At 50.4% G+C, this 25158-nt stretch overlaps 6 protein-coding genes and 1 pseudogene across 6 annotated transcripts in view; 2 read left to right on the forward strand and 5 right to left on the reverse strand.

The window, feature by feature from the left end:
- Positions 1-4296: 4296 nt before the first annotated feature.
- Positions 4297-25158, reverse strand: part of LOC131481031 (histone H2B type 1-C/E/F/G/I) — a 160688-nt gene continuing 139826 nt past the window's right edge. Inside the window, exon 2 of the mRNA XM_058668157.1 lies at positions 4297-4760. Within this exon, the coding sequence (XP_058524140.1) occupies positions 4379-4759 (381 nt within the window). The 5' untranslated portion in view covers position 4760 and the 3' untranslated portion in view covers positions 4297-4378. The remainder of the gene's footprint in view (positions 4761-25158) is intronic.
- LOC131481025 (histone H2A type 1) lies at positions 5054-5495 on the forward strand. Its single transcript, XM_058668121.1, has one exon. The coding sequence runs from the start codon at positions 5081-5083 to the stop codon at positions 5471-5473; it is 393 nt and encodes a 130-aa protein (XP_058524104.1). The 5' UTR covers positions 5054-5080; the 3' UTR covers positions 5474-5495.
- On the forward strand, positions 6500-6866 carry LOC131481034 (histone H4). The gene has a single exon (XM_058668222.1). It carries the CDS (start codon positions 6508-6510, stop codon positions 6817-6819), a length of 312 nt encoding a protein of 103 aa, XP_058524205.1. The 5' UTR covers positions 6500-6507; the 3' UTR covers positions 6820-6866.
- On the reverse strand, positions 11620-12444 carry LOC101530408 (small ribosomal subunit protein uS2-like; annotated as a pseudogene).
- Positions 15448-15763, reverse strand: LOC131481033 (histone H4). Its single transcript, XM_058668217.1, has one exon. The coding sequence runs from the start codon at positions 15761-15763 to the stop codon at positions 15452-15454; it is 312 nt and encodes a 103-aa protein (XP_058524200.1). The 3' UTR covers positions 15448-15451.
- Positions 22130-22863, reverse strand: LOC101520867 (histone H3.1). The gene has a single exon (XM_004596497.2). The coding sequence runs from the start codon at positions 22591-22593 to the stop codon at positions 22183-22185; it is 411 nt and encodes a 136-aa protein (XP_004596554.1). The 5' UTR covers positions 22594-22863; the 3' UTR covers positions 22130-22182.
- On the reverse strand, positions 24444-24872 carry LOC101520619 (histone H2A type 1). Its single transcript, XM_004596496.2, has one exon. The coding sequence runs from the start codon at positions 24856-24858 to the stop codon at positions 24466-24468; it is 393 nt and encodes a 130-aa protein (XP_004596553.1). The 5' UTR covers positions 24859-24872; the 3' UTR covers positions 24444-24465.

Consider the following 25158-nt stretch of genomic DNA (forward strand, 5'->3'; position numbering starts at 1 on the left):
AAACAAGTTAAAGCAAATCACCCAAGATCCATGACAGTCATGTGGACCAAATGCCATCTGGGTTGATATAAAATTATAGTTTCCCTATAGCAGCATATAAGCTTCTATAGTTGGGATTTTATGAAGTCAATGCTTTAATTCTTTTATACAGCTCTAACTGGTAAACAGTGACACATATGTGGACAGAAAGCATTAAGCAGTGACTTCATGTATCCATATTACAGAGAGGCAGAGTGACCCTAACATAAGCAATTATTTTTTTCCTTTTCTTTCTCTGTTGCTTTTTTTTTTTTGGTGGTGGTGGGGATAAGATTCATTGGAAAGGCAGATTTCCAGAATGAAGAGAAAGATCTTCCATCTGTGGTTATTCCCCAAATGATCACAATGGGCAGAGCTGAGATGATTCAAAGCCAGAAGCCAGCAGCTTCTTCTCGGTCTCCCACATGGGTGCAGAGTGCCAAGACTTTGGGCCGTCCTCTATTGCTTTCCCAGGCCGCAAGCAGGGAGCTGGATGGGAAACAGAGCAGCTCTGAAACAAACCTGTGCCCATATGATATCTCAGCCCTTGGAGGTGGACGATTAGCCAATTGAGCCATGGCACCAGGCAGAACAATTCTTTTTTCAAATACAGCAGGTGCAGTGAGCAGTAGGACTTAACCCTTTCAGCCATTCTACTAGCACAACAGAATCCACTGATGACGGATTTTAGATTATGAAAATATGCCAGCTACCTGCCTTGTTGGAGTCCAGGTATCCCAGGTATCCACTTTGAAGTTTCAAGGCCAGAGGCTGAGTTTAGTATTAAGGTAGCCTTTCCAGCTTCTAGAGGTCATTTTCTTCAGACCCAATTCTAGGGCGTCTCTGCATCAATCTTTTAGACCAAGGTCTGAGTGCCAAAGTACTGCTCGATGTCCTGGCGGCCTACTGTGGGTGTCTCCTTCCTTGCTGGAATCATCATTCAAGCCTTGGGCTGTGGGAGCCTCCATCACAGAGTCCACAATGAAGGCAACTTCAGTTGGTAGGAGTAGGCATGTTCACCCACACAGCCACCCCTGTGTCCCGCCGTGCCTTGCAGAGGACACCGAATCTCTTATAAACACCGTGCGCTCACCGATTGTGCCACTGGAGCCCCTACACTGAATCTCAGTAGGGTGAGAATGTCCAAAGAAGGTGCCCCAGGACCAAAGAACAAGAACCAGCTGTGGCATCCTCAAAGTTGCCTTCAGTCTGGAAAGGGTGGGCGGATATCTGCTGCCATCCTGAGGTTTCCTGGAGGTGACACTCCTCAGACTTCAGACTGCCCCATGTGTCCCTACCTAGTCCCCTCTCCCTCCATGCACAACCTGCCATGTTCAGCTTACCTAACGACCCTATGCCTTTGATTTAGGAATATTTTGAAATATATGCCTGCCCACTCACTGCCTAATAATCCTGTTAGCTGGACACCAGGGAGAATGTGGTGAGACAATGCCGCTAGCTTGGCTTGAGAACATTCTTTCCTCAAGGCATCATCAAATGACCATCCACGTCTCCCCCAGTGCTGACGTAGTTTAACAGCAACAAGCTGTCTTCATGGCCTTTCTCATTCCGTTGCGTACACAGGAGAAAGAAGCCGGAGACATTTATCTCTCTGACCATCTGAACCTCGACCCTCTGCACCCTAAGCAGAGGCCCATATGGGCATGCATCCCTCTCAATTGTATAGACAACATTGAAAACAAAGTTGGGCCCGGCATGGTGGCCTATTGGCTGAAGTCCTCGCCTTGAACACACCGGTATCCCATATGGGTGCCGGTTCTAATCCCAGTGGCCCCGCTTCCCATCCAGCTCCCTGTTTGTGGCCTGGGAAAGCAGTGGAGGACGGCCCAAAGCCTTGGGACCCTGCACCCACTTGGGAGACCTGGAGGAGGTTCCTGGCTCCTGGGTTCGGATCTGTGCAGCACCAGCTGCTGCGGTCACTTGGGGAGTGAATCATCAGATGATCTTCCTGTCACTCTTCCTCTTTGTAATCTGACTTTGCAAGAAAAATAAATAAATCTTAAAAAAAAAAAATTTGACGAATCCCATTAAAGTCAGTAGGCAAGAGACCAAGGTGGTCTTAGCTTAACTAGGAAACCTGAGTATTTTATTCTTCCTCTCTGGAGAATAGGTAGTTTGTCGGAAATGACATCTAAAGAAGGAATTCAGCAGCCAACCCTATGATACCTGGATTTTTGCCTAGAAACCTCCTGGCATATTTACACTAGGGACAACAGTTTCTGATAAAACTGTCCTCCACCGGGATCTGAAAGCCTCAACAGTGCCTAAACACTTATAAGAGACCCTAGTGGAGGTATGACACCTGAAGATGCTGTGGACAGGGGCAAGAGCCGGCTAGGAGACAGAATTCTGAGATGGGGCCTCACAGGAAATGCGGCTGGCGTTTTGTCAACGCCCTTGGGGAAGCTAGAGGGACTTCCCAAGGTCCATGGTGTCGTCTGGAAAGCAAGGCGGAGATGATAGGAAAGGGCAGATAGGAGCCCTGTGGCGACGGTGGTCTCTTACTCATCGCTTGGACAGGAAAATCTGGGCGAGCTCCAGCTGTGTTACTGGAGAACTGGTGGTCTGAGCCTGGGGTCGTGTCCTGGTGTCCACAGCTTACGCGACCCGACATAGTCGGGGCAAGAAGTGAAGTTTTATTTAAGCAAGAGAGACTCCGAAAGGATGGGCGGGTAGAAAAGAAAAACAACAACAAAAAAATCGATACAAAGCCAACCCAACAATGGAGTCCACGTGTGTCATGGAGCAGGCCAGCACTGTGGCTGGGTGGGTGCAGGCCCCCCGTGCGATGGGGACCATTCTGCGTCACTCAGCTGCTCAGGCACCCTGCTTGTGGCTCGAGGGGACAGTAGAGGATAACCCAAGTGCTCGGGACCCGCATGGGAGACCCCGAGGAAGCTCTGAGCTTCAGCCCGGCTCGCCGCCGGCTGCTGTGGCTACCTGGGGGCTGGGGAGGAGTGAACTAGTGAACATATGATCTATCTGCGCCCGTGCCTTTCAAAGGACTCAGTCCGTAAGAAAACAAAAATCCACGAAAACTGTTTCAAGTCAAGGGATAGCTCGACGTTGACTCAAGATGATTACTTTTAAAGGCTTAGAGTTGAGGTGTTGGAACTGACAGGACACCGGGAGGAAAAAAGAAAAATATATATATATATAAACACTTACACATACACATATATTTTCCTATATACATATAGGAATAAATACATATTTATATACATATGTTTTATATATGTATATATATATATTTTTTTCCTCCTCCCGGTGTCCTGTCAGTGTATATATGTACACACACACACACACATATACATATATATGTATATTTGGCTTTTTAAGTTTCTGCCAAGATTAACTGCAAGCGACCCCGAAAGGGAGACCGAGCAGGCGTTTCCAGGAGGTCCGTAAATCAGCGCCGCCCAAACGAACGCCTCCATTTCCCTCTGCCCGCGCTTTCTCTGGTAAAAACAGAGTTGCTTTCAAACCGCGTTGAGCACCCCGATTGGCTGCTCGCGGGCACTCCGAGCGGCGCGAACGGCACTGATTGGTTGGTTTCCCCGTCTGTCTCTCAGCACCGCCCAGCTAAGGAATCTCAGGGAAGCCCGAGTTCAGGGAAACGGACGTTAAAGCTGAGGAAGTACCTGAGGAATTGCCTCGGCAGCTACGTGACTAAAACACCAGCCGACCAGGTTAATATTTGACACGTGGCCGCAAACACACAGTGTACAGTCGCCCGTTACTTCTGAAAAGCCGTTACCGTCTCTAAAGGAAACGTCCGGCTTGCCGAGTTTCCGGCTTCTGTCGCCATTGTGCGACGGAACGCCATTCCCGTGTCAGGAAGCGAAGGTTCGCTGCCGACTAGGACAGGCCTGGGTTCTTAGAAGGCGAGGCCGGCAGTATTGGCAGGCAACAAAGCCCAGCACAGCCAGAACTGGGAAATGCCACCGTGAATACCTAATATATTTCGGCTTAGCCTCAAAACACTGGCGGGCCGAAAATCCCCAACTCCCAAGGCAGCCAGAGCCAAAAGCCTCGCACCGGGGCGGCTCCGGTACAGCACAGCAGCCACGCCTGCCTGACGAACCATCGCACCACCGCACGACATAGAACAAGGGGAGATAACAAAGCCACAGGCTGCCAGACACTGCGGGATTCTAGAACACACCACCCTGCCAGGATGTGAGGCGAGGAGGGAACAGCCGGCCCTGAAACACTGACACAAACACATTTAAAATTGCCAACCCAAGCTAAATGCCAACAGCTCTCCCTCTGAAAACGTGGTGGCTCTGAAAAGAGCCTTTGGGTCTGAAGCTGGCGTCTCCGGGTACCCCAGGAGCGTCTACTTGGAGCTGGTGTACTTGGTGACGGCCTTGGTGCCCTCGGACACGGCGTGCTTGGCCAGCTCGCCGGGCAGCAGCAGGCGCACGGCCGTCTGGATCTCCCGCGACGTGATGGTCGAGCGCTTGTTGTAGTGCGCCAGGCGCGACGCCTCGCCCGCGATGCGCTCGAAGATGTCGTTGACGAACGAGTTCATGATGCCCATGGCCTTGGACGAGATGCCCGTGTCCGGGTGCACCTGCTTCAGCACCTTGTACACGTACACCGAGTAGCTCTCCTTGCGGCTGCGCTTGCGCTTCTTGCCGTCCTTCTTCTGCGCCTTGGTCACCGCCTTCTTGGAGCCCTTCTTCGGGGCAGGAGCGGATTTGGCCGGTTCGGGCATGGCGGAACAAAAGTCACAGTTTGGTCACAACACGAAACTGCAAATCGCCTGCCCCGCGCCCGCTTTCATATAGCTTTCGCTATGCAAATAAGGCGCAGCGAGAGCGCTGTGTCTGATTGGCTGGTAGTCACAGCGCGGGTGACGTCAGTTTGGCCCAATCAGAACGCGGGAATGGCAACGTCGCGTTCCCATTGGTCCAAATGAAACTATGGCGGCAGCCAATGGGACGCCTTGCTTTTCGCGCCCCGCGGTGGGTATAAGAGCGGCTGGTGCTGGGTGTGCTGCAGCAGCGTCGGTTGGTTGTTGTGCTTGTTTGTGGCGATGTCCGGACGCGGGAAGCAGGGCGGCAAGGCGCGCGCCAAGGCCAAGACGCGGTCGTCCCGGGCCGGGCTGCAGTTCCCCGTGGGCCGCGTGCACCGGCTGCTGCGCAAGGGCAACTACGCCGAGCGCGTGGGCGCCGGCGCGCCCGTCTACCTGGCGGCCGTGCTCGAGTACCTGACGGCCGAGATCCTCGAGCTGGCGGGCAACGCGGCGCGCGACAACAAGAAGACGCGCATCATCCCGCGCCACCTGCAGCTCGCCATCCGCAACGACGAGGAGCTCAACAAGCTGCTGGGCAAGGTCACCATCGCGCAGGGCGGCGTGCTGCCCAACATCCAGGCCGTGCTGCTGCCCAAGAAGACCGAGAGCCACCACAAGGCCAAGGGAAAGTGAAGCGGACCTCCTGCCAACCACCCCTCAAACCCAAAGGCTCTTTTCAGAGCCACCCACATGTTATTGAAAGAGTTGTAATTGTTTGAAACGTGTTCGCTTTTTTTGGTGTAAAACAATGCTAATAAGTAGTCAAGTAATGGCAGCAGGGAATTGGATTCAGGCCGTATTTTAGAGGTTCTTACCTTTAAGCTTAGTCTCTAGAAATATTTTGCAAAAGGTTTCTGGCTTTTTATTTCAATATTAAGCTGAGGAAAAATCACCGGGCTTTATCTGGCAAGCCTGTGAATTGCCGAGGTTTTTAGAGTAACCCTCCAGAGGAAACAAAGCATTAAGGAACCCTCCAAAACATGCAGATGCCTGAAACCTCGCAAACACTTCTCAGGTTGAGTTTTGTACTACCGCCTCTGCCATGTTCGTTTTTATAAAAGTATAAAAGTATCCCTTTCACTGCAGTAGTGTCACCAAAATGCCTGACTAGCAGTGGGGTTTCCGGCACGAGGGAGTGAATTGGTCCATATAATAGGAAACCTTGCGTTTAGATATTAAATTTGATGTGCATCAAGGATTTTAATGACTTATTAAGAGAATACACAATTTTTTTCAGTTTCTTCACTGTACATATATATTTCCAGGATAAGTGAAATGCACAATGGAAGAGAATAAAATGTTCTTTAAAAAAAATGGCAGTGCTTCAGCAGGCGAAGCATAAAGTGTTGGGCAAATCTGGTAGGTGCGTCGATGAGGAACGGGTTAAAACCGCATTACGTGCTAAGACCTCGGAAACCCCTGACTTGAGCAGACCTGATTAGAACGGGATCAGCGTGAGGACAGGAAAACAGCAGCGGGTCTAGGAACCTTCCCAGCGAGGAGGCGGGAGGTCGGCGCTGAGCGCTCCCGCCTGCTCCTGTCCCCGCCCCTTCGGGGGCGTGTCCGCCGTGCGGGCGGACCTGCTCTCAACCAGGTCCGCCGAGCGCCTATAAAGGTGCCGGTGGGCGCTTGGAGAGCAGCTTTCGCTGTTTGTGTGACTGCTGAAGATGTCTGGTCGCGGCAAGGGCGGGAAGGGCCTTGGTAAAGGCGGCGCCAAGCGCCACCGCAAGGTGCTGCGGGACAACATCCAGGGCATCACCAAGCCCGCCATCCGCCGCCTGGCGCGGCGCGGCGGCGTCAAGCGCATCTCGGGGCTCATCTACGAGGAGACGCGCGGCGTGCTCAAGGTCTTCCTGGAGAACGTGATCCGCGACGCCGTCACCTACACGGAGCACGCCAAGCGCAAGACGGTCACGGCCATGGACGTGGTCTACGCGCTCAAGCGCCAGGGCCGCACCCTCTACGGTTTCGGCGGCTGAGCTGCTCCGCGCCTTTGCACACCATTACAAAGGCCCTTTTCAGGGCCTGCCAAGCTCTCATGCAAAGAGCGGTTAACACTTCCAATTTGCCGCTTTTATGATAGTTCTTAGTTTGTTACTCCTTTTTTTTGACTTTGTTAGTAACCCTGTGGTAATAATTCAGCCGTGATTATGCAGGTCCCTACTGATTTCCAGGAGCATTTTCTTGCACATGTGCACCGTGTATGGAAGGTTGCTTTTTTTAAGTGGATGTATGGAATGCATACATCTCTGACAGTCACGGTTGGCGCTGAAACTTAATACCTGTGTGGCAGGACCCCTGCCGCGTCTGTCTCCTCCCCCTGGTGTCTGGGTGCCGCGCAGCCGGCTCACCCTTTACTACAGCTGGTCGAGAGAGGGTCTAGTCTGGTGGAGGACCCACAGTTAGGTCTTCGTCATTCTGTTCCACTACATTACTCCCCGGACAGGTGCAGTGTCTGGTACAGCCCTGTCTTACGGTCCTCCCTGTTGCAGCTAATGTTGGCAGATCCAAAGTGCCCCTGCCAGGCCCGCTATCAGGCTTGTGCCGTGGCCTAATGTGGCCCACTTCTCAGCTGTTTCAGTTTTTTTTTTGGACCCAGTAGCTTTCCGTAGTCAAGGTGGTGGTAAAAGCTACTGCGCTGGATAGGTGATGTAAAGAAAGCTTTAAGAGGTCTTGTGTCTTAACATGTTAGGTGGAAAAGTATAAATTGCTAAAAATTATTTGCAGTCAGTCGTTTGGCTTATTTCAGAGGCCCAGTCACTGGTGAAAGGGTGTTCCTCCTGGCTTCAGTCACATATCTGCAGCGAGTGCAGTCATGTTTGACAACATCCTGGAAAGTGAGTTAACTCCTTGCAAGTGAGCACAAGAAACAAGGTATGGAGCAAGTCCGGTTATACTACCTGCTGGCATATGTGCGGCTCAGTTCTGGGGGCTAGTTCCTAACACTCACTGGCAGATCTGAGAACCAGGACAGGGAGCAGGACGAGACAGGCCTGGCTGCAACACCAGCCAGTTCACATTGTGTCTGGGACTGGGGTCTGGCTGGACCTGGCTAGGCTGCAGCTCCCACCAGTGTGAAGTGGAACTGGGAGTAAGCCGGGCCAGGCCACAGCACCACCAGCAAATGCCGACGTGACAGGGCCGTGCCAGAAAGAGCTGCAGTACCCAGTGCACGTGAGACCCGGGTGGGAGGGCAGTGAGCTTGGTAGGGAGGCAGCACTGGCTCCCCTGCTGGGCCACTGCTCCTGTTGGTGACCTTGAGAACTGGGACTGGATGCAGACCAGGGCTGGGCTGGGCTGCAACACCTGTTCCCGCGCATGTGAACTGGGTTATGGAGAAGAACCGAGTGTCTCCACTGGTACTTGCATGAACAAGAGTAAGCGCAGGCTGGCCGGGCTTTGTCACAGCATCAGCTGGCAAGTGCTGGGACGGGGGGCAAATCCTGTCAAGCTAGACTGCAGAAACATCTGGAGGATGCAAGATTAAGGGCTGGGTGTTGGCCCAGTAAGGGAAACTGTGGGCACCTCCCTGATGTGCTTCAACTCCCACTGGTGAGCGTAAGAGGCAGCACTGCGGGAGGGTCTGGCTTGACAGGCGGTGGGACCCACCAGCATGAGTGTGGGCTGGATGGTGGGGCTGGTTGGGTTGAACTGGGCTTTAATGCCCATTGACATTATGAGAGCTGAATGGGATGTGGGACAGACTGGACCAGTATGGTGCACATACTGCCAAGCATAGCAACCATGGCTGGGGGCAGGCCTGGCAGGACTTATTGTGGGTTGCTCTGATTAGGCTGCAGTTCCTGCTTGTGTACGCGAGGGCCAAGTGTGTGGTGGGCTCAGTTGATCTGAGATGCAGCATCCATTGGTTTGTGTAAGATGCGGCTGGGGACAGAACTGACACAGCAATTGCAGCCTCCAGTATGTGCATAGGTTGATGTGGGTGACAGAGTGAGCCAGATCCCATATTGGCAAACACACACGAGTCAGGCCTAGGATTGCTTCAGATGAAGGCTGTTTAGGGATCCCCACAACTCAACTGCTGGACTCAGAACCCCAACCATGGGCAGAATTGCAGGATCGGTGGTCTGAGCATAGAGTGTGTGTGTCATAAGTGGGCCTATTCAGTGGTTCAGATGGAGCAGTAGATGGCATGCCAGATGCCCATGGAGGATATGCCAGTCTACTACTGGTCCCTGCAGAAGGCATCGGGTACCAAAGCAGAGGAAGGAGGGCAGAATAAATTGGTCAACTCCCCCAGCCAACGATGACAGCAAATATCTTGGCAAATGGAGACTCTAATGTTGGCTATGTCAGAGAATGGGCCTTGGATGGATTCCCTCATCCATGGATTGGTGAGACTTACAGCATTTCAGAACTATGGAAACCACTCATGCAGAACCCTTGGAGCATGCTCTACATCAGTGGACCCTGGGATGACATCAGGTGGCCCCTCTCCATCCCGGGTGCTGAGGTGGTTGGGAGGCTGGGTGAGGCTTCTCCCCTTATCTGCCCACTTTCCCCAACTACAATAGGAAAAACAAACAAACAAAAAACCCCTTGGGAACAATGGTCTCACTCATTTTCCCCTAACCCTCGATTCTTCTCACTGTGATTAACTATGTAAACATTGTTAAAAAGGCAGGTTAATCCACTCACCGAGGAAAACCTGCTGTGCCTCATTCCCCAGCTCCATGAGTGACTGCAGAGAACCTGTTGTGTTTTTACAACTGGAAGAAGTAAAAGTATGAAATTCTCACCCTGCCATATCTTATTGCCGGTTAGCAATGTTGGCTTGAGCTGCTCTCTGAGCCACAAGTGCTTTCCTGGCTGCCCTTTGCAGGCCTGTGCGCGCCGGGCCTGCCCTTACCACCGGCTCCTGGGCACTTCCTTGTCAGGCAGCACCGCCCTGGTTTTCTGACTCGTCTCTCCACACGTTTCCTTGTCTATTTTTTTTAAAAAGATTTATGTATTTTTATTGGAAAGGCAGATGTACAGAGAGGAGGAGAGACAGAGAGGAAGATCTTCTGTCCGTTGATTCACTCCCCAAGTGACCACTACAGCCAGAGCTGAACCAATCTGAAGCCAGGAGCCAGGAATTTCTTTCCAGGTCTCCTACGCGGGTGCAGGGTCTCAAGGGTTTGGGCCATCCTCGACTGCTTTCCCAGGCCACAAACAGGGAGCTGGATAGGAAGTGAAACTGCCAAGATATGTACCGGTGCCCATATGGGACCCCAAGCGCGTTCAAATTGAGGACCTTAGCCTCTATACTATCACGCCGGGCCTGCCCTTGTTGATTTTTTAAAAAAAGATTTATTTTTATTGGAAAGTCATATATACAGAGATAAGAGACAGAGAGGAAGATCTTCCATCTGTTGATTCACTCCCCCAAAGTGACTGCAGTGGTCAGAGCTGCGCTGATGTGAAACCAAGAGCCAGGAGCCTCTTCTGGGTCTCCCATGTGGGTGCAGGGTCCAAAGGCCTTGGGTCGTCCTCCCCTGCTTTCCCAGGCCACAAGCAGGGAGCTGGATGGGAAGTGGAGCAACAAGCCAGTTCTCCAACCTGTGTCCCTGTGGAATGTTGGCATCACAGGGCAAACACGCTATGCCACAGTCTGGCCTATCTCATCCTGCTTTTTTAGAGCCCGTTTCTCTCACATGGGAGTGGTTTTTACAACACAGAGTAAAAAGGCCTGTGGTCTGTGAGCTGCCTGTGCTCACCCCACACCTCTGACACTGTTCACACAGCTCCAGCCACTTGGCCTTCCTCTCCACGAAGCACAAAAATTGCTTGTGTGTCTGACCATCCCCTCACTTTCAGCCCAGTCTGCTTTCCTGGCTAGGTTAAGAAAGCGCCCCCACATTAGGAGGAGTCCATTGGTTCTGCCTTTTTCCCATTCCCAGTCTGACTCCTTTCAACGCTTCACATCCGCTTCTTCAAGGAGCTCTTCTGTAGCCTTCTAAATGCATGCAGAGACCCAACGGTTCCAACACAGTCATCACCTCTCCTGCTGCTTACAGTCGTGCTTGATTTCCCTGTGTCCCAGGCTGCGGCCCCATTGTTCTGTGGGAGCTTACATCCAGGCCCCAGCAGCCCTCTCACTTGAACAGGCAGGCCCTGCCACAGCAACAGAAAATGCAAATCCAATCAAAACACTCAGGATACAGTGGGCATCTGGCAGACATTCCATCTCAGAGAGCCTGGGGTTGAGTTCCAGTGTTCCCAATTCCCCCTTCCTGCTGGGGTCTACCCTGGAAGGCAGTTGGTAATGGCCTAAATACTTGAGTATCTGCCACTTGTGTGGGAGACATAGAATAAATTCCAGATTCCTGGTTTGGGGCCAGTCAGCAGGGCCAGCCCTTGCTGTTGGCCGCTGGGCATGGACCAGAGGATGGGGGCTCTGTTTCTGTCTTTCATTTTTATGTATGTATTTTAAATACATACATAAATACATATTTAAATATGTAGATCACGTCTTAGGCACCAGACCAAATTTGACTGCACAAACTGAAGCTGTTGTTTGAATCTCAAAGGTTTCTGTGACTGTCAGTGGATTAAAGCTGGTGCTTTGTGGCCACTCTTAGTAACTGGCAGTGAGGTCTTTGGGAAGTGAGTTGAGCTGGATTAAGTTGCTAGGGTGGAGTCCTGTGGTTTGTCCATGAGTCCACAGAGAGCAGGAGAACATGTTTCTTGTGTTTCCTACACTCTGGAATAAATCTTTGGCACGTGCTCTCCCATTGCCAGCTGCTGCCAGATGTCACACACTCAAAGAAGACACCTCATTTTTCTTTTCTTTTTTTAGAAACTGGTGTTTGTTTTCCATCAGCCTCACTCCACGTCTGCTTCAGAAATGGTAGATCAACGTAAGAACACTCAGTGGTGGTTCTTACCCATCCGGTGGCGTGAGTCGTGGGGGCTGCCGACCAGTCTTCAGTGGTAGGCTGGGCACTCCAGTCTTGAGTGCGGAACTGCTAGCCGGGCACAGAGGGCACCTGAATGCCGTCAGACCAGTCTGAAACCTCGGGCTGAGCAGCCACGCACGCAGGAACAGAGGCGGGCCATGCACCCTGGAACTCCTCCTTGGTCACAGCCTTTTCAGTGGCGGTCTGTTCTTCTTTTCCAGTCTTGTCGCATGGGATGGTGATGTCCATGTAGCACAGAGCGATGATGGGCAGGTCCATATATGACACCTCCTCAGGGCTGATGGTTGGCCCTGGGATCTGTCACCCCCAGGAGCCTTGGCTCCCGGAAGGCAGCCTGGATCTGGTTAGTGAAGGTGCCAGGAGTGAAGCGGCCAGCGATGGGAGTAGCTCCAGTGGCAGCAGCAAACTTCAGCACAGCCCTCTGGGCAGTGTTCTGGGAGGAGATCACGCTGATGTCCGCAGGGTTCTCGGTGGCCGCGATGGCCAGGATGGCCCGCGCCGCCAGCAGGAGCTTCTCCCAGGTCCCCTTGAGATGGATGAGGTAGGTGCCATCGCTTTTCCTTTTGTAGATGTACTGCTCCATCTAGAAGTCGAGGTTGGTGCCTCCCAGGTGGGTTCCTGAGGCCAGGAACTTGAGGAATCCTCCTCCTTCATTTGAAGGATGTTAAGGGCTCCGGACATTGGGACAAATTCCCTGTAAGTTTCCCCTTGCCTGGGAGCCACCCCAGTTTGAACTTGAACCCACCAAACTTTAGCCAGGCTTTCTTTCCTGCCCCCTTCCAAAGAAGCTCCTCTCCAGTTTTATAAGTAACACACTGGGGCTGCATGGCTTAGCCAATCCATTCAAATTCAGGCTTGGGGCTGAGGGGAGCTGGTAGGATGAGGGTGCACGCAGGGGGAGCACAATAGCTGGGGGTCATGATACAGCTTTCATTCACTCTCCTCTCTGAGCACTTCATCAACTTCCTTCACTGATGGTTCTGAGAGCAGAGTCCAGGTTTGGGTAAGCAGTCCTGCAGATGGCAGAAGGCACTGTGGGTGAGTCACAGGTTCTATCGAAGAGAAGAAACAAGTCTGTTCACCCCTGCTGCCCTCATACGTCTCCCAAGTAACCAAGACCTTTGTGTTCCTGGGCCAGAAAGAGCAGAGCCAGTGGGTCACTGAGTTACAAAACCAGGCATCTCAAGTGTATATAGCATGTCACTGAGTATCTGGGTGTATCACAGCAACGACTCTTCATGAATATCCTATCTTGGGCCTTTATTCTCTTCTTTATTTCAATGCTCTACTAAGAAGGTTTCCTTATGCATTCATTCATCACATTTGTTATTTTAGTGTATTAATCACAGAGTACTAGAACTATTTTGGGGCCTGAGGTGTGGCCTAGCAGGTTAGGCTGACACATCTCATGTGTGAGCGCTGGTTCTAATCTCGGCTGCTCTGCTTCTGATCCAGTTTCCTGCTAAGGGCTCAGGTACTAGAGCACCTACCTGCTCGCTACCCATGCGGGAAACCAGCATGCAGTTCCTGGCTTCAGGCTTTGGCCCAGACCTGAAAATTGTGGTCATTTAGAGAGTGAAAGAGCAGATGGAAGAGCTGTCTTTTCTTGTCTCTGTTAATCTTGTCTCCAAATCAATCAATTAAAAGTAGTTTATTTCATCATTATGACCAGATATTCAACAGTATCTTAATGTTTAAAAATTCTTTTGTCCTACTTGATTAACTTCAGTGGTACAATTCAGAGTAAAGTTTGCTTAATTCAAAAAGGAGGCCTGTCAGTAACCACAGCCTTGTGTAAAGATATGGGATTTAGTGGCATCCAGTTTGCTTTGTACACAGTGCTAATCAATGTCACTTTCGAGTTTTATGCCCAACATCAGATACTTACATTTTTTCCCTAAAATTTGGAGTTCAAAAAACACCTCTAAGACATGCTAATTAGCTAGTATTAAGGAAATGTAAGGAGCAGGCAAATTTAGCTAAAGTTCAAAGTCGGGCCCGGCGGCGTGGCCTAGCGGCTAAAGTCCTGGCCTTGAATGCGCCGGGATCCCATATGGGCGCCGGTTCTAAACCCAGCAGCTCCACTTCCCATCCAGCTCCCTGCTTGTGGCCTGGGAAAGCAGTCGAGGACGGCCCAAAGCCTTGGGACCCTGCACCCGCGTGGGAGACCTGGAAGAGGTTCCTGGTTCCCGGCTTCGGATCAGCGCAGCACCTGCCGTTGAGGCTCACTTGGGGAGTGAATCAACAGATGGAAGATCTTCCTCTCTGTCTCTCCTCCTCTCTGAGGCTCACTTGGGGAGTGAATCATTGGACGGAAGATCTTCCTCTCTGTCTCTCTTCCTTTCTGTCTCTCCGGCTTTCCAATACAAATGAATAAAATCTTTAAAAAAAAAAGTTCGAAGTCAAACACCAACTCTTTTTTTTTTCATCATGAAAGAATCTTTATTCTGAAATATTCCTTTTTCCCACATTTTCTCTCTTTGTCTCTGTCTCTCTTTTTTTTTCTGAATCTGGGCTAAGGAGGTAGATAAAGGGAAAAGCCCCACCCAGCCTCCCACCCATCCCAGGGTCCCCGATGTGGGTCATACTCTGAGGGCACTGCTCAAGTGGTTTTGATAGTTTAACAGTTCTGAATTGCTGCCAGTCTCGCCATTCCAAGCACGATGAAATCTCTCCAGAATCCGCTGGCTGACATAGTCCACCTTAGAGTCTCCATTTGTCCAGATATGCACTGCTAACACATGGCTGGGGTAGTGGATCAATTTGTTCTGCAATCTGTGCTCTGTTGTGGTACCAGGTGTCCTCTGCAGGCTCCAATGGACTGCCATATCCTCCGTGTGCACCTCGGTATGTTGTCCACTGCTCTGTCTGAGCCTCTGAGGAGGCTCAGCTTTGACACATGCACTCCACGGTCAGACCATGGAAATTGCAATTCTCTTCATGGTTGGGGTTTGAGTCCGGCAGCTTGATTGGGGGGATCCCCAAAGAAACTTTGTCTGAGGTGATCCCAGACTTGATGCTTGTGTGTGCTTGCCAACACAGGGTCGAGTATAGTCTGTCACCGCAGTCAGCTTATGCACATGCTGCTGGTTGCAGTTCTGTTTCCAGCCCTGTCTTCTACACGAAGCAACGGGTGTTGCAGTCCAGCTGCATTCTGTCCAGCACACACTTGGCCCTCACGAAAACCAGTGGGAGCTGAAGCCTAGTCGGAGCGACCCACGATAACTCCCACTTGGCCAGCACCCTGCCCTGCTTCCCCGCATGTGCAACAGACTGGTCCAGTCTAAAGGAGAGGTAACCCAAGAGGAAGGTGCCCACTGTTTCCCTCCTGGGCCCACTCACATTCCTGGATTTTGCACTCTTCAGGTGGTTCTGAAGTTTAACTTGACAAAATTAGCCCCCAGTGCTACCATCTACCAGCTGATGCTGCGGCAAAGACAAACCAGACCTAAACCCACTTACGCATGCACCGTTAGGAACAGTCAGCCCAGCCTGACTTTTCCTTGACCTGGCTCATTAGGCCCACAGGTGTTGTAGCCCTGCCTGGCTTGGTCTGCCCCTACTCCAACTCACGCTCTACAATTGAAAAATACTAGAAACACGGAGGTAAACAATGTTTAGCTCTTCAACGAGTCAGTGGGCGGCCCTGAAAAGGGCCTTTGTGGTGCTGTACAAAGGGGGGAGCAGCTCAGCCGCCGAAGCCGTAGAGGGTGCGTCCCTGGCGCTTGAGCGCGTAGACCACGTCCATGGCCGTGACCGTCTTGCGCTTGGCGTGCTCCGTGTAGGTGACGGCGTCGCGGATCACGTTCTCCAGGAAGACCTTGAGCACGCCGCGCGTCTCCTCGTAGATGAGCCCCGAGATGCGCTTGACGCCGCCGCGCCGCGCCAGGCGGCGGATGGCGGGCTTGGTGATGCCCTGGATGTTGTCCCGCAGCACCTTGCGGTGGCGCTTGGCGCCGCCTTTACCAAGGCCCTTCCCGCCCTTGCCGCGACCAGACATCTTCAGCAGTCACACAAACAGCGAAGACTGCCCTCCACTCGCACACCGGCACCTTTATAGGCGCTCGGCGGACCTGGTTGAGAGCAGGTCCGCCCGCACGGCGGACACGCCCCCGAAGGGGCGGGGACAGGAGCAGGCGGGAGCGCTCAGCGCCGACCTCCCGCCTCCTCGCTGGGAAGGTTCCTAGACCCGCTGCTGTTTTCCTGTCCTCACGCTGATCCCGTTCTAATCAGGTCTGCTCAAGTCAGGGGTTTCCGAGGTCTTAGCACGTAATGCGGTTTTAACCCGTTCCTCATCGACGCACCTACCAGATTTACGCAACACTTTATGCTTCGCCTGCTAAAGCACTGCCATTTTTTTAAAATAACATTTTATTCTCTTCCATTGTGCATTTCACTTATCCTGGAAATATATGTGTACAGTGAAGAAACTGAAAAAAATTGTGTATTCTCTTAATAAGTCATTAAAATCTTTGATGCACATCAAATTTAATATCTAAACTCAAGGTTTCCTATTATAAGGACCAATTCACTCCCTCGAGCAGGAAACCCCACTGCTAGTCAGGCATTTTGGTGATACTACTGCAGTGAAATGGATACTTTTGTACTTTTATAAAACGAACATGGCAGAGGCGGTAGTACAAAACTCAACCTGAGAAGTGTTTGCGAGGTTTCAGGAATCTGCATGTTTTGGAGGGTTCCTTAATGCTTTGTTTCCTCTGGAGGGTTGCTCTAAAAACCTCGGCAATTCACAGGCTTGCCAGATAAAGCCCGGTGGGTTTTCCTCAGCTTAATATTGAAATAAAAAGCCAGAAACCTTTTGCAAAATATTTCTAGAGACCAAGCTAAAAGGAAAGCACCTCTAAAATACGGCCTGAATCCAATTCCCTGCTGCCATTATTTGACTACTTATTAGCATTGTTTTACACAAGTTTTGCTATCAAAAACATACACACCAAAAAAAGCGAACACGTTTCAAAGAATTACAACTCTTTTTCAGTGACGTATCAGGCAGGTCCGCCTTTTCCTGTTCAGTTTCTGCTTTCAGTGTCAGGAAAAGAAAGGGGCGGGGCCTGTTTAACATGAAGCCTCCTGATTGGAGCGTTTTCTGCGCCCTCGGCTCGGGGCAGTTCCTGGGTCTAGCCTGAGTTGTGCTGGTCTGTGGAGTTGGGGGAGTGTTAGAGACGGTACCTTTGAAACCGTAGGAAAATTTTCAAAAATTTATCGAGGATTCAGTTCCCTTCTCCAGCCCAATATGCAGTAATTGCGAAGTTTCTATGCCAAGTATTCCTGTTTATGCAACAGCTGGACCCTTATTAAGCATCCCCGTTTCTAAGTGCCTCGCATTTTTTTTTATTAATCATGCTTGACCAGTGAAAAAAAGCTATATACGTGTGTTAGCGATTCTACTTGGAATTTAAATTTTTTTTAAATTTTTTTTTTTTATTGGAAAGGCCAATATACAGAGAGGAGGAGAGACAGAGAGGAAGATCTGTCTGATGGTTCACTCCACAAGTGGCCGCAAATGCTGGAGCTGAGCCAATCCGAAGCCAGGAGCCAGGAACCAGGAGTCTCTTCCTGGTTTCCCATGTGGGTGCAGGAGCCCAAGATCTGGGCTGTCCTCGACTGCTTTTGCAGGCCTCAAGCAGGGAGCAGCTGCTAGTCTGTGAATCGGTATCTGTTTAGTTGGACAGAGCTTCCATGGAGACTTACTGCAGGTGAATTAAAAAGGGAGTGACATCGTGTCCCGATATACTGGACAAGCTCACCCTGACCAGTCAGTTCACTGGTGGCATCCTTTTCCTTGGTGATTTCCTGCCTCTCCCACCAAAAAACTAAATCCTGCTGCTTTGTCCACAGCCACAGGCTTCCCTTTGGTACCCTGTCAGACTGGGGAGTGTGGTTATCTCTTCTAGGCCAGTGGGGTCTGTAGGGCACCTCACTTATTTTTCTCTTGCTCCTGTTAGTTAACTGGCATGCAACCGATTTACCCTGCAATCCAGCAGCCTGTTAAAACAAATGTACTATGTCAAATGTGGTCGTGAGGTCAGACCTTCAGAGTGGCTTCCTGGTATGGCTCAGGTCATGTTCTGAGGCTGCGCTGGGGTGTGGAAAGGCCTGGTTGGTGGGACTAGGCATCTGTGGGCATCTATCTCACCCCCAGAGCGAACCTGAGAAGAAAGCAGATTTAGGGCATCGCCGTGGAGCAGCACCCACTTGCGGCTGTCCTCAGAGGCAGGCTGAGGCTGCAGAAGCCAGCAGCTGTCTGAGGGAAAAAGCACTTGGCATGTGAAGATTCCTGCTTCCTGCACTGATCTGGGAGCTGACGTTATAAACGTGGGAAATGGGCAGCAGTTTGTTGTGAGTCCATTAGCTCTGACCTGATTGAAAAGCTGTTGTTGCTTTTGCTAGTGAATGATTGGAAATCACTTCAGCCACGCGGTTTTGTTACCGCAGTTACCTCGAAACAGGGAAAGCAGCAAGTGCAGTCACATATGTTTAAAGACCCAAACTCCTATAAAAGAAATATACTTGATAAAATGCTTAAACTCTGCCTTTGATTAGATAAGAATGTAAAAATTATCTGTTACCCTCAATGAATCATTTTGCAGCCTGCCATCCAGCTGCATGGAGCAGAGTGGAAAGCTGAAGAGCAAATAGACTTTTTTACCATAGGTTTTTGTTGAAGTTGACCATGTAGGTTTTTTTTTTTAAGATTTATTTATTTTTATTACAAAGTCAGATATACAGAGAGGAGGAGAGACAGAGAGGAAGATCTTCCGTCCGATGATTCATTCCCCAAGTGAGCTGCAACGGCCACCCGGGTGCAGGGTCCCAAGGTTTTGGGCCATCCTCGACAGGGAGCTGAATGGGAAGTGGAGCTGCCGGGATTAGAACGGGCGCCCTTATGGGATCCCGGGGTGCGTTCAAGGCGAGGACTTTAGCCGCTAGGCCACGCCACCAAGCCCTACCATGTAGGTTTCTGAGCACCACTAAGATCCAGTCAGAAAGACAGTGTTTTATTTGCCATTTTCTGAAAGATGTCTACTCCTATGGCAGGCAAACATTTACAAACTTTTGGGTTTTGCACTGGTGCCACTTAACCTTAGGTCAATGTCTGGTCACACTGCAGCCATTTGTCATTTCATCATATTGGACTCTTAGAGCTCTTCAGCTACAAACTACTTGGTTATTCCATGTTAGCCAGAAACATCAATACAAGGTTAGGAAAACTTCATGAAAATAAACATTTCTCATGGTAATGCAGGAAGAGTCGAATATTGTAAATTAATTGACTAGATTTTTCCACTGAATTTCTGGATGAATGGATGGATGGAGCCAAAATACTGACATGATAAGATCTTTTGGAAGATGAATTATTAGTGTTATTTTTGCCTGGAATTACTCTCAAGCATCAGAACAGCTAATGATGAAATGAATCATCTTCCAGATCTTAAGCTTGCAGTTATTAAAAAAAAAAAAAAAAACTGTTGGCAAAAAAGTGAAACTGTAAACTTACTCACAACAGATTTTCCTCTTACAGGCACACACTGTGACCCAAAAACCCTATCACATTGCTTGCTGTTTTTCCCCATTTCCTAGGTGTTGGGGAGACACGTTGATGCCAGTCACAAATCCAGAGGCTTCAGAGAATAAAGACTAATTGCTACAAGAAACTCTTTTACATGATTGAGTTAACCTTCCTTAACTCTCCTGATGATTTTCTGTTATACATGTTTAGTGGGAAAATAGCTGCTTAGCTTAAGGGGAAAAAAAAAAAAAACCTTTCCTTGAAATACTTTTGCAATGGGTACCATGCGAAGAAGGGATGGGAATGCTTTACACGACCTGAACCTTGAAAACATTGCTGGAATCCACCAGGATGTGCTGCATGGCACAGCACACACAGCAAACCTGACCCTCTGCAGGTTGGCACACACAAGCGTTGTCTGAGGTCACTCCAAGCAAGATTTTTTGCGGAACTCCTCAGTTAAACACTGCTGGACTCAGACTCCAGGCACAGGGGAAAATAACAAGATTTGTGGTCCTACTCTGGAGTGTACGTGTCAGAATTGTGCCTCCTCAGTTGCTGATACCAGACCAGGAGACAGCATACCCAGACACACGTGGGGGACATGACAGATAGTTCATCTAGGCCAGCAGCGGACATCGAGTGTCTTGGCAGATGATGGGGAGCCAAACAGGTTGGCCCACCCTCCTGGACAAGTTTTACAGCTTGTTTTGGGTCTGTGGATGCACTGAGGCAGACTCTGTCAAACAATAGACCTTGGAAAGATTTTCTCAAACCTGGTGCAATGAAGCTAACAATGTCTCAGAACTATCAAAATCACTTAAGTACCACCCTTGGAACATTTTCCCCCACACTGAGGTCTGTAAGGAGTCATCAAATGACCATTCCTTATCCCCAGAAACTGATGTGGTTTGACAGCAAGGAAATCTCGCCTTTCTCTCCCATGGACACAGAAGAGGAAAAAAAAAAAAAAACCATGTGAAACACTTGTCTCACCCACCTTCTCCCATGCCTGATCCTCTCCACCCTAATCAGAGGCCCACAGGGGCATGCATCTCCCTCAACTATGCAAACAAAACCAAAAACCAGTGCTGGAATCCTCCCTCAAGTCCAACACACTGTCAAACAGGAAACATTAGGTCCAAAATCAATACGATTAAGAACGATGTAAAGTTTAGAATTAAGCCATTAGCGAATCAGGCTGTTCTAAAGCTCTTCTACTACGGCTGCAGAGCCCTGGCGTACCCTGCCTGCACAACACTCCACACCTGTATATACATGAACTGAATGCTGTATTTGATCTCCACCACACAAATTTGTTTCACTTGCTCACTTCTTAATGGCTCCCCAAAGATTCAGTTCTAGCTGTATGAAGTATTAGTGGAGCTAACTTTGCCAGTAAGTTCTAAAATTACACAGTAGTAAGTGCAATGTTTCACTTCAATTACTGTGATTCAATGGATCGACTCAGTAATGTGGAATTATGATTATAGAAATCAAGCTTCATATGTGTGAGAGTACAGTCATTTTGTAGCATTTACAAGTAGATGGCTTCTAAATGTAAAATCAAGGCTTTGAAACAAACTAGGCCCTTACTGATAACTGTCATCGGGCAGAGCTGCCAGAGTGGCCCCTTCCCTGCAAACAGGTCATAGGACCTGGTGTGACATGATCGCCAAAATTCCTCACCATCGGTTTCTGTGTCATTTGATTTCTGTGAATTGGAAGGCAGCTTCTGAATTTAGCCAACGCTCAAGGAAAGACCTGGACTCCACGTTTTGAAGGGAGTGTCAGACTTGGGGACCTTCTCCTAGCCGCTAACTTCAGGTGCCAACGTGCAATGTTTACCAGTGTGCAGCTCACCCAAACAGTAAATGCATATGACTATTTTTCTTCCTTGTTTTTCTCCAGGTGCTCAAGGCTTGCCCAAGCTCGTCTTCTCGTCCAGCTTGCCCAAAGGACTCTGAACTGTGAACTGCTGACTTCAGCCTCCATTATTTAAAATAAAACAAAAAACCCACTTTATTTTCAGAGTTAAGCAGTTATGCATGACCTGGCTAAAACACAGAAGCTGCAGACTCACTTAAAAACACGAAAATAACTTAGATATTGTGATGTGGATCAGCTAAAACAAACTATAGGATCAAGCATGAACTCTGCAAGGTGTCATTTCAGGTCAGAGCCTCTGGCATGCTTGAGGGCCTGCTGACGTCGGCAACTTTCGTGTTGTCTGCTTGAGATGTTATTTCTGTAGAATTACAGTCGCTAACAGTGACCACCCTGCTGTTGCGCCGTAGCAAGACTTTTGTACATTCACTGTAACTACCAAAAACCCTGTTTTGCCCTCCCCCTTGGCGCGGTATTCTAAGATAGCTACCTGCCCACTTGCGTCCCGATTTACAATCTTGTAAACACAGCCATGGCGCATTGGCTCACTTGGTTAACCCCTTCCACCCGCCAGGGTCCATCCAGTACAGGTGCCTGTGTCCCATCCAGCTCCCTGGAAGAGCAGACGATGGGCCTCGGGCCCCTGCACTCGAGACCTGGAAGCTCCTGGCTAGGGATCAACTCGGCACTAGCCCTTAAGGACACTTGGGGAGACGGAAACACCGGATGAACCTGTGGCTCTCCTGTTAAGTTGGCCTTTCTAGTAAATCGGGCTTTCGTAACTCACATGAGCGGTGACACTCGGGGATTGAAGGGAATTAATGCCTTTCCGCAATTGAGACTCAAAAACTGACTAGCCTCACGTAAACCCAGGAAATTCAGTAAAACCCACCAACTTAGCTACCTTAAGAACATGCTACTCGGTGTACCAGCGTCTTTTGTGAAAATGAAGGCGGCTCTGAAAAGAGCCTTTGGGTAAAGGAGTGAGAAAGTCTTGGGGCTCAAGCCCTCTCGCCGCGGATGCGGCGCGCCAGCTGGATGTCCTTGGGCATAATGGTGACACGCTTGGCGTGGATCGCACACAGGTTCGTGTCCTCGAACAGACCCACCAGGTACGCCTCGCACGCCTCCTGCAAAGCCATCACGGCCGAACTCTGGAAGCGAAGGTCCGTCTTGAAGTCCTGCGCGATCTCGCGCACCAGCCGCTGGAACGGCAGCTTGCGGATCAGCAGCTCCGTCGACTTCTGGTAGCGCCGGATCTCGCGCAGCGCCACCGTGCCGGGCCGGTAGCGGTGCGGCTTCTTGACGCCGCCCGTGGCCGGTGCGCTCTTGCGGGCAGCCTTGGTGGCCAGCTGCTTACGCGGCGCCTTGCCGCCGGTGGACTTGCGAGCGGTCTGCTTGGTGCGAGCCATCACAGGGACTGTTTGCTGACTCCAGCGAGTGGAGAAGGGAACGCAGCGGCCAATATTTATACCGAGTATCTGCGCCTGGTTGGCTAGAGCGGTTGCAGGCGTCACCGGATTGGCCCGGAACCCAATCTGTATTTCTCTCCTATCCGCCCCATCTAGTTTTAAATTTCTTTGAACTCTTCGGCCAATTGGGTTCAAATTCCGCCCACCCACGCAGAGAATTTTGAAAAGTGGCGCGAATCGTTTTTAGACGCATGTTCATTGGAGCCTTTTCACTGTTTCAAATGGCGATGGGGGTTGTGCAGTAGGGGCACTGCAGCAAAACCCTTGTTAGACTGATTAATTTGGTCTCATACCTGCTTTATTATTTGCCTTTAATGACTGTACCAAGATCCACTAAAAGATTTTAGAAGTAAAGTAAGTTTGATGCAGTTTGGCAGCAAGGAGTGGAGTCTTTTCTCCACCTCAGAGCAGGAGAATTGAAAACAAAAGACAAAAATCCCTGAAACGCTTCACTCACCTTCCTCCACAGCCTTGCTCGCCCCACATTAATCACAGGCCAACCTTGGTATGCTTCCTTCTTAAGTGTTAAACACTATTACCTAAAACTTTAAGATATCATTAACAATTTAATTCTAAGGATGAGTGTTGCAGTGTGATTATTGAAGTGGTACATCAGACTTCAGAATGCCAGTTCACGTCTTGGCTTCTGCATTTGTTTCTGTTTCGGTTTTCTGGCAATGCCCCTGCAAAGGTGACCTACTACATCTCAAATTATTTCATGTCTTTAACCCACATGGAAGGCTCAAATGAGTTTCTGAGCTATAGACTGGCCCAGGCCCAGCTGAAAGATGCTTCCTTGCAACAATGTGGAGGAATCCACAATGGGGGGAGGGCATGGAGGGGTGGGGTGGGGATCCCAGAGCCTATGAAACTGTGTTATAAAACATAACTTTTAAAAATGCTTCCTTCCTTCCCACTCTGCTTTACAATTGAATAGATTAACACATTTAGCCAATATAACTTCAACACTGCATTCTTAAATATAACCTTGCTGGCAATAGAAACTTAGACTATTACCCCACACAGGTTTATATTTCTATTTTTTTTTTTTTAATGTATTTGAGACGCAGAGACCTAAAAAGAACAGACCGAGCTGTCGTGCACTGGTTTACTCCTACAGCTCCTACCACAGCGGCAGCTAGGCTGGGTTGCAGCCAAGCGCCAGGAGCAAAGCACAAGTCTCCCACAGAGGACGGGAACCCGCAGGTTCTGGAGGACTGCGGCGCCTGGGCTGGTCTACTTGTCGGCAACTGAAGTAGTTGGTATACTCGGTTACCTTGAATTCATTTCCCGAAATGAAACCTCATCCAATCAACTTGTGTCTGTAAGTAATTACACTTGTGCTTTCATGGCTTTCACTTTTGAAATGAGAACCCACGTTATTTACTAACTGTAGAAGTATATAAATAATAATAAAAAAGAACCCGGCGTCCTGGCCCACAGGACCTGAGGACCAGCCTGCCCAGTTAGAGTGGGTTAGGAAAGTTGACACAAGGATAGCTGCTGTCCTGGCATACTCGAAAGCTCTAACTGGACTGCAAGTGAGCGGCGCACATGGCTTCTGGACTGACAAATCTGTTAACAGCCCCCGGGTGTCAGAAAAATCGTCACCCTTTTCATGGGCACTAATGCCAGAAGTATAAATACCAAATTCGTAGCCGACTGAAGCGTACTTCTAATGTGTAGAGAAATGCGTGCTTTAAGACTGAGCTATGCAATGCTTTCCCGTACAGTGCACAGTTCCCCGCAGAAGCAGTGGGTGGCTCTGAAAAGAGCCTTTGGGTTTGAGGGGTGGTTGGTAGCAGGTCCGCTTCACTTTCCCTTGGCCTTGTGGTGGCTCTCGGTCTTCTTGGGCAGCAGCACGGCCTGGATGTTGGGCAGCACGCCGCCCTGCGCGATGGTGACCTTGCCCAGCAGCTTGTTGAGCTCCTCGTCGTTGCGGATGGCGAGCTGCAGGTGGCGCGGGATGATGCGCGTCTTCTTGTTGTCGCGCGCCGCGTTGCCCGCCAGCTCGAGGATCTCGGCCGTCAGGTACTCGAGCACGGCCGCCAGGTAGACGGGCGCGCCGGCGCCCACGCGCTCGGCGTAGTTGCCCTTGCGCAGCAGCCGGTGCACGCGGCCCACGGGGAACTGCAGCCCGGCCCGGGACGACCGCGTCTTGGCCTTGGCGCGCGCCTTGCCGCCCTGCTTCCCGCGTCCGGACATCGCCACAAACAAGCACAACAACCAACCAACGCTGCTGCAGCACACCCAGCACCAGCCGCTCTTATACCCACCGCGGGGCGCGAAAAGCAAGGCGTCCCATTGGCTGCCGCCATAGTTTCATTTGGACCAATGGGAACGCGACGTTGCCATTCCCGCGTCCTGATTGGGCCAAACTGACGTCACCCGCGCTGTGACTACCAGCCAATCAGACACAGCACGCTCGCTGCGCCTTATTTGCATAGCGAAAGCTATATGAAAGCGGGCGCGGGGCAGGCGACTTGCAGTTTCGTGTTGTGACCA

The sequence above is a fragment of the Ochotona princeps genome, chromosome 1, assembly GCF_030435755.1.
Source record: "Ochotona princeps isolate mOchPri1 chromosome 1, mOchPri1.hap1, whole genome shotgun sequence".
In the NCBI taxonomy this organism is placed as follows: domain Eukaryota; kingdom Metazoa; phylum Chordata; class Mammalia; order Lagomorpha; family Ochotonidae; genus Ochotona; species Ochotona princeps.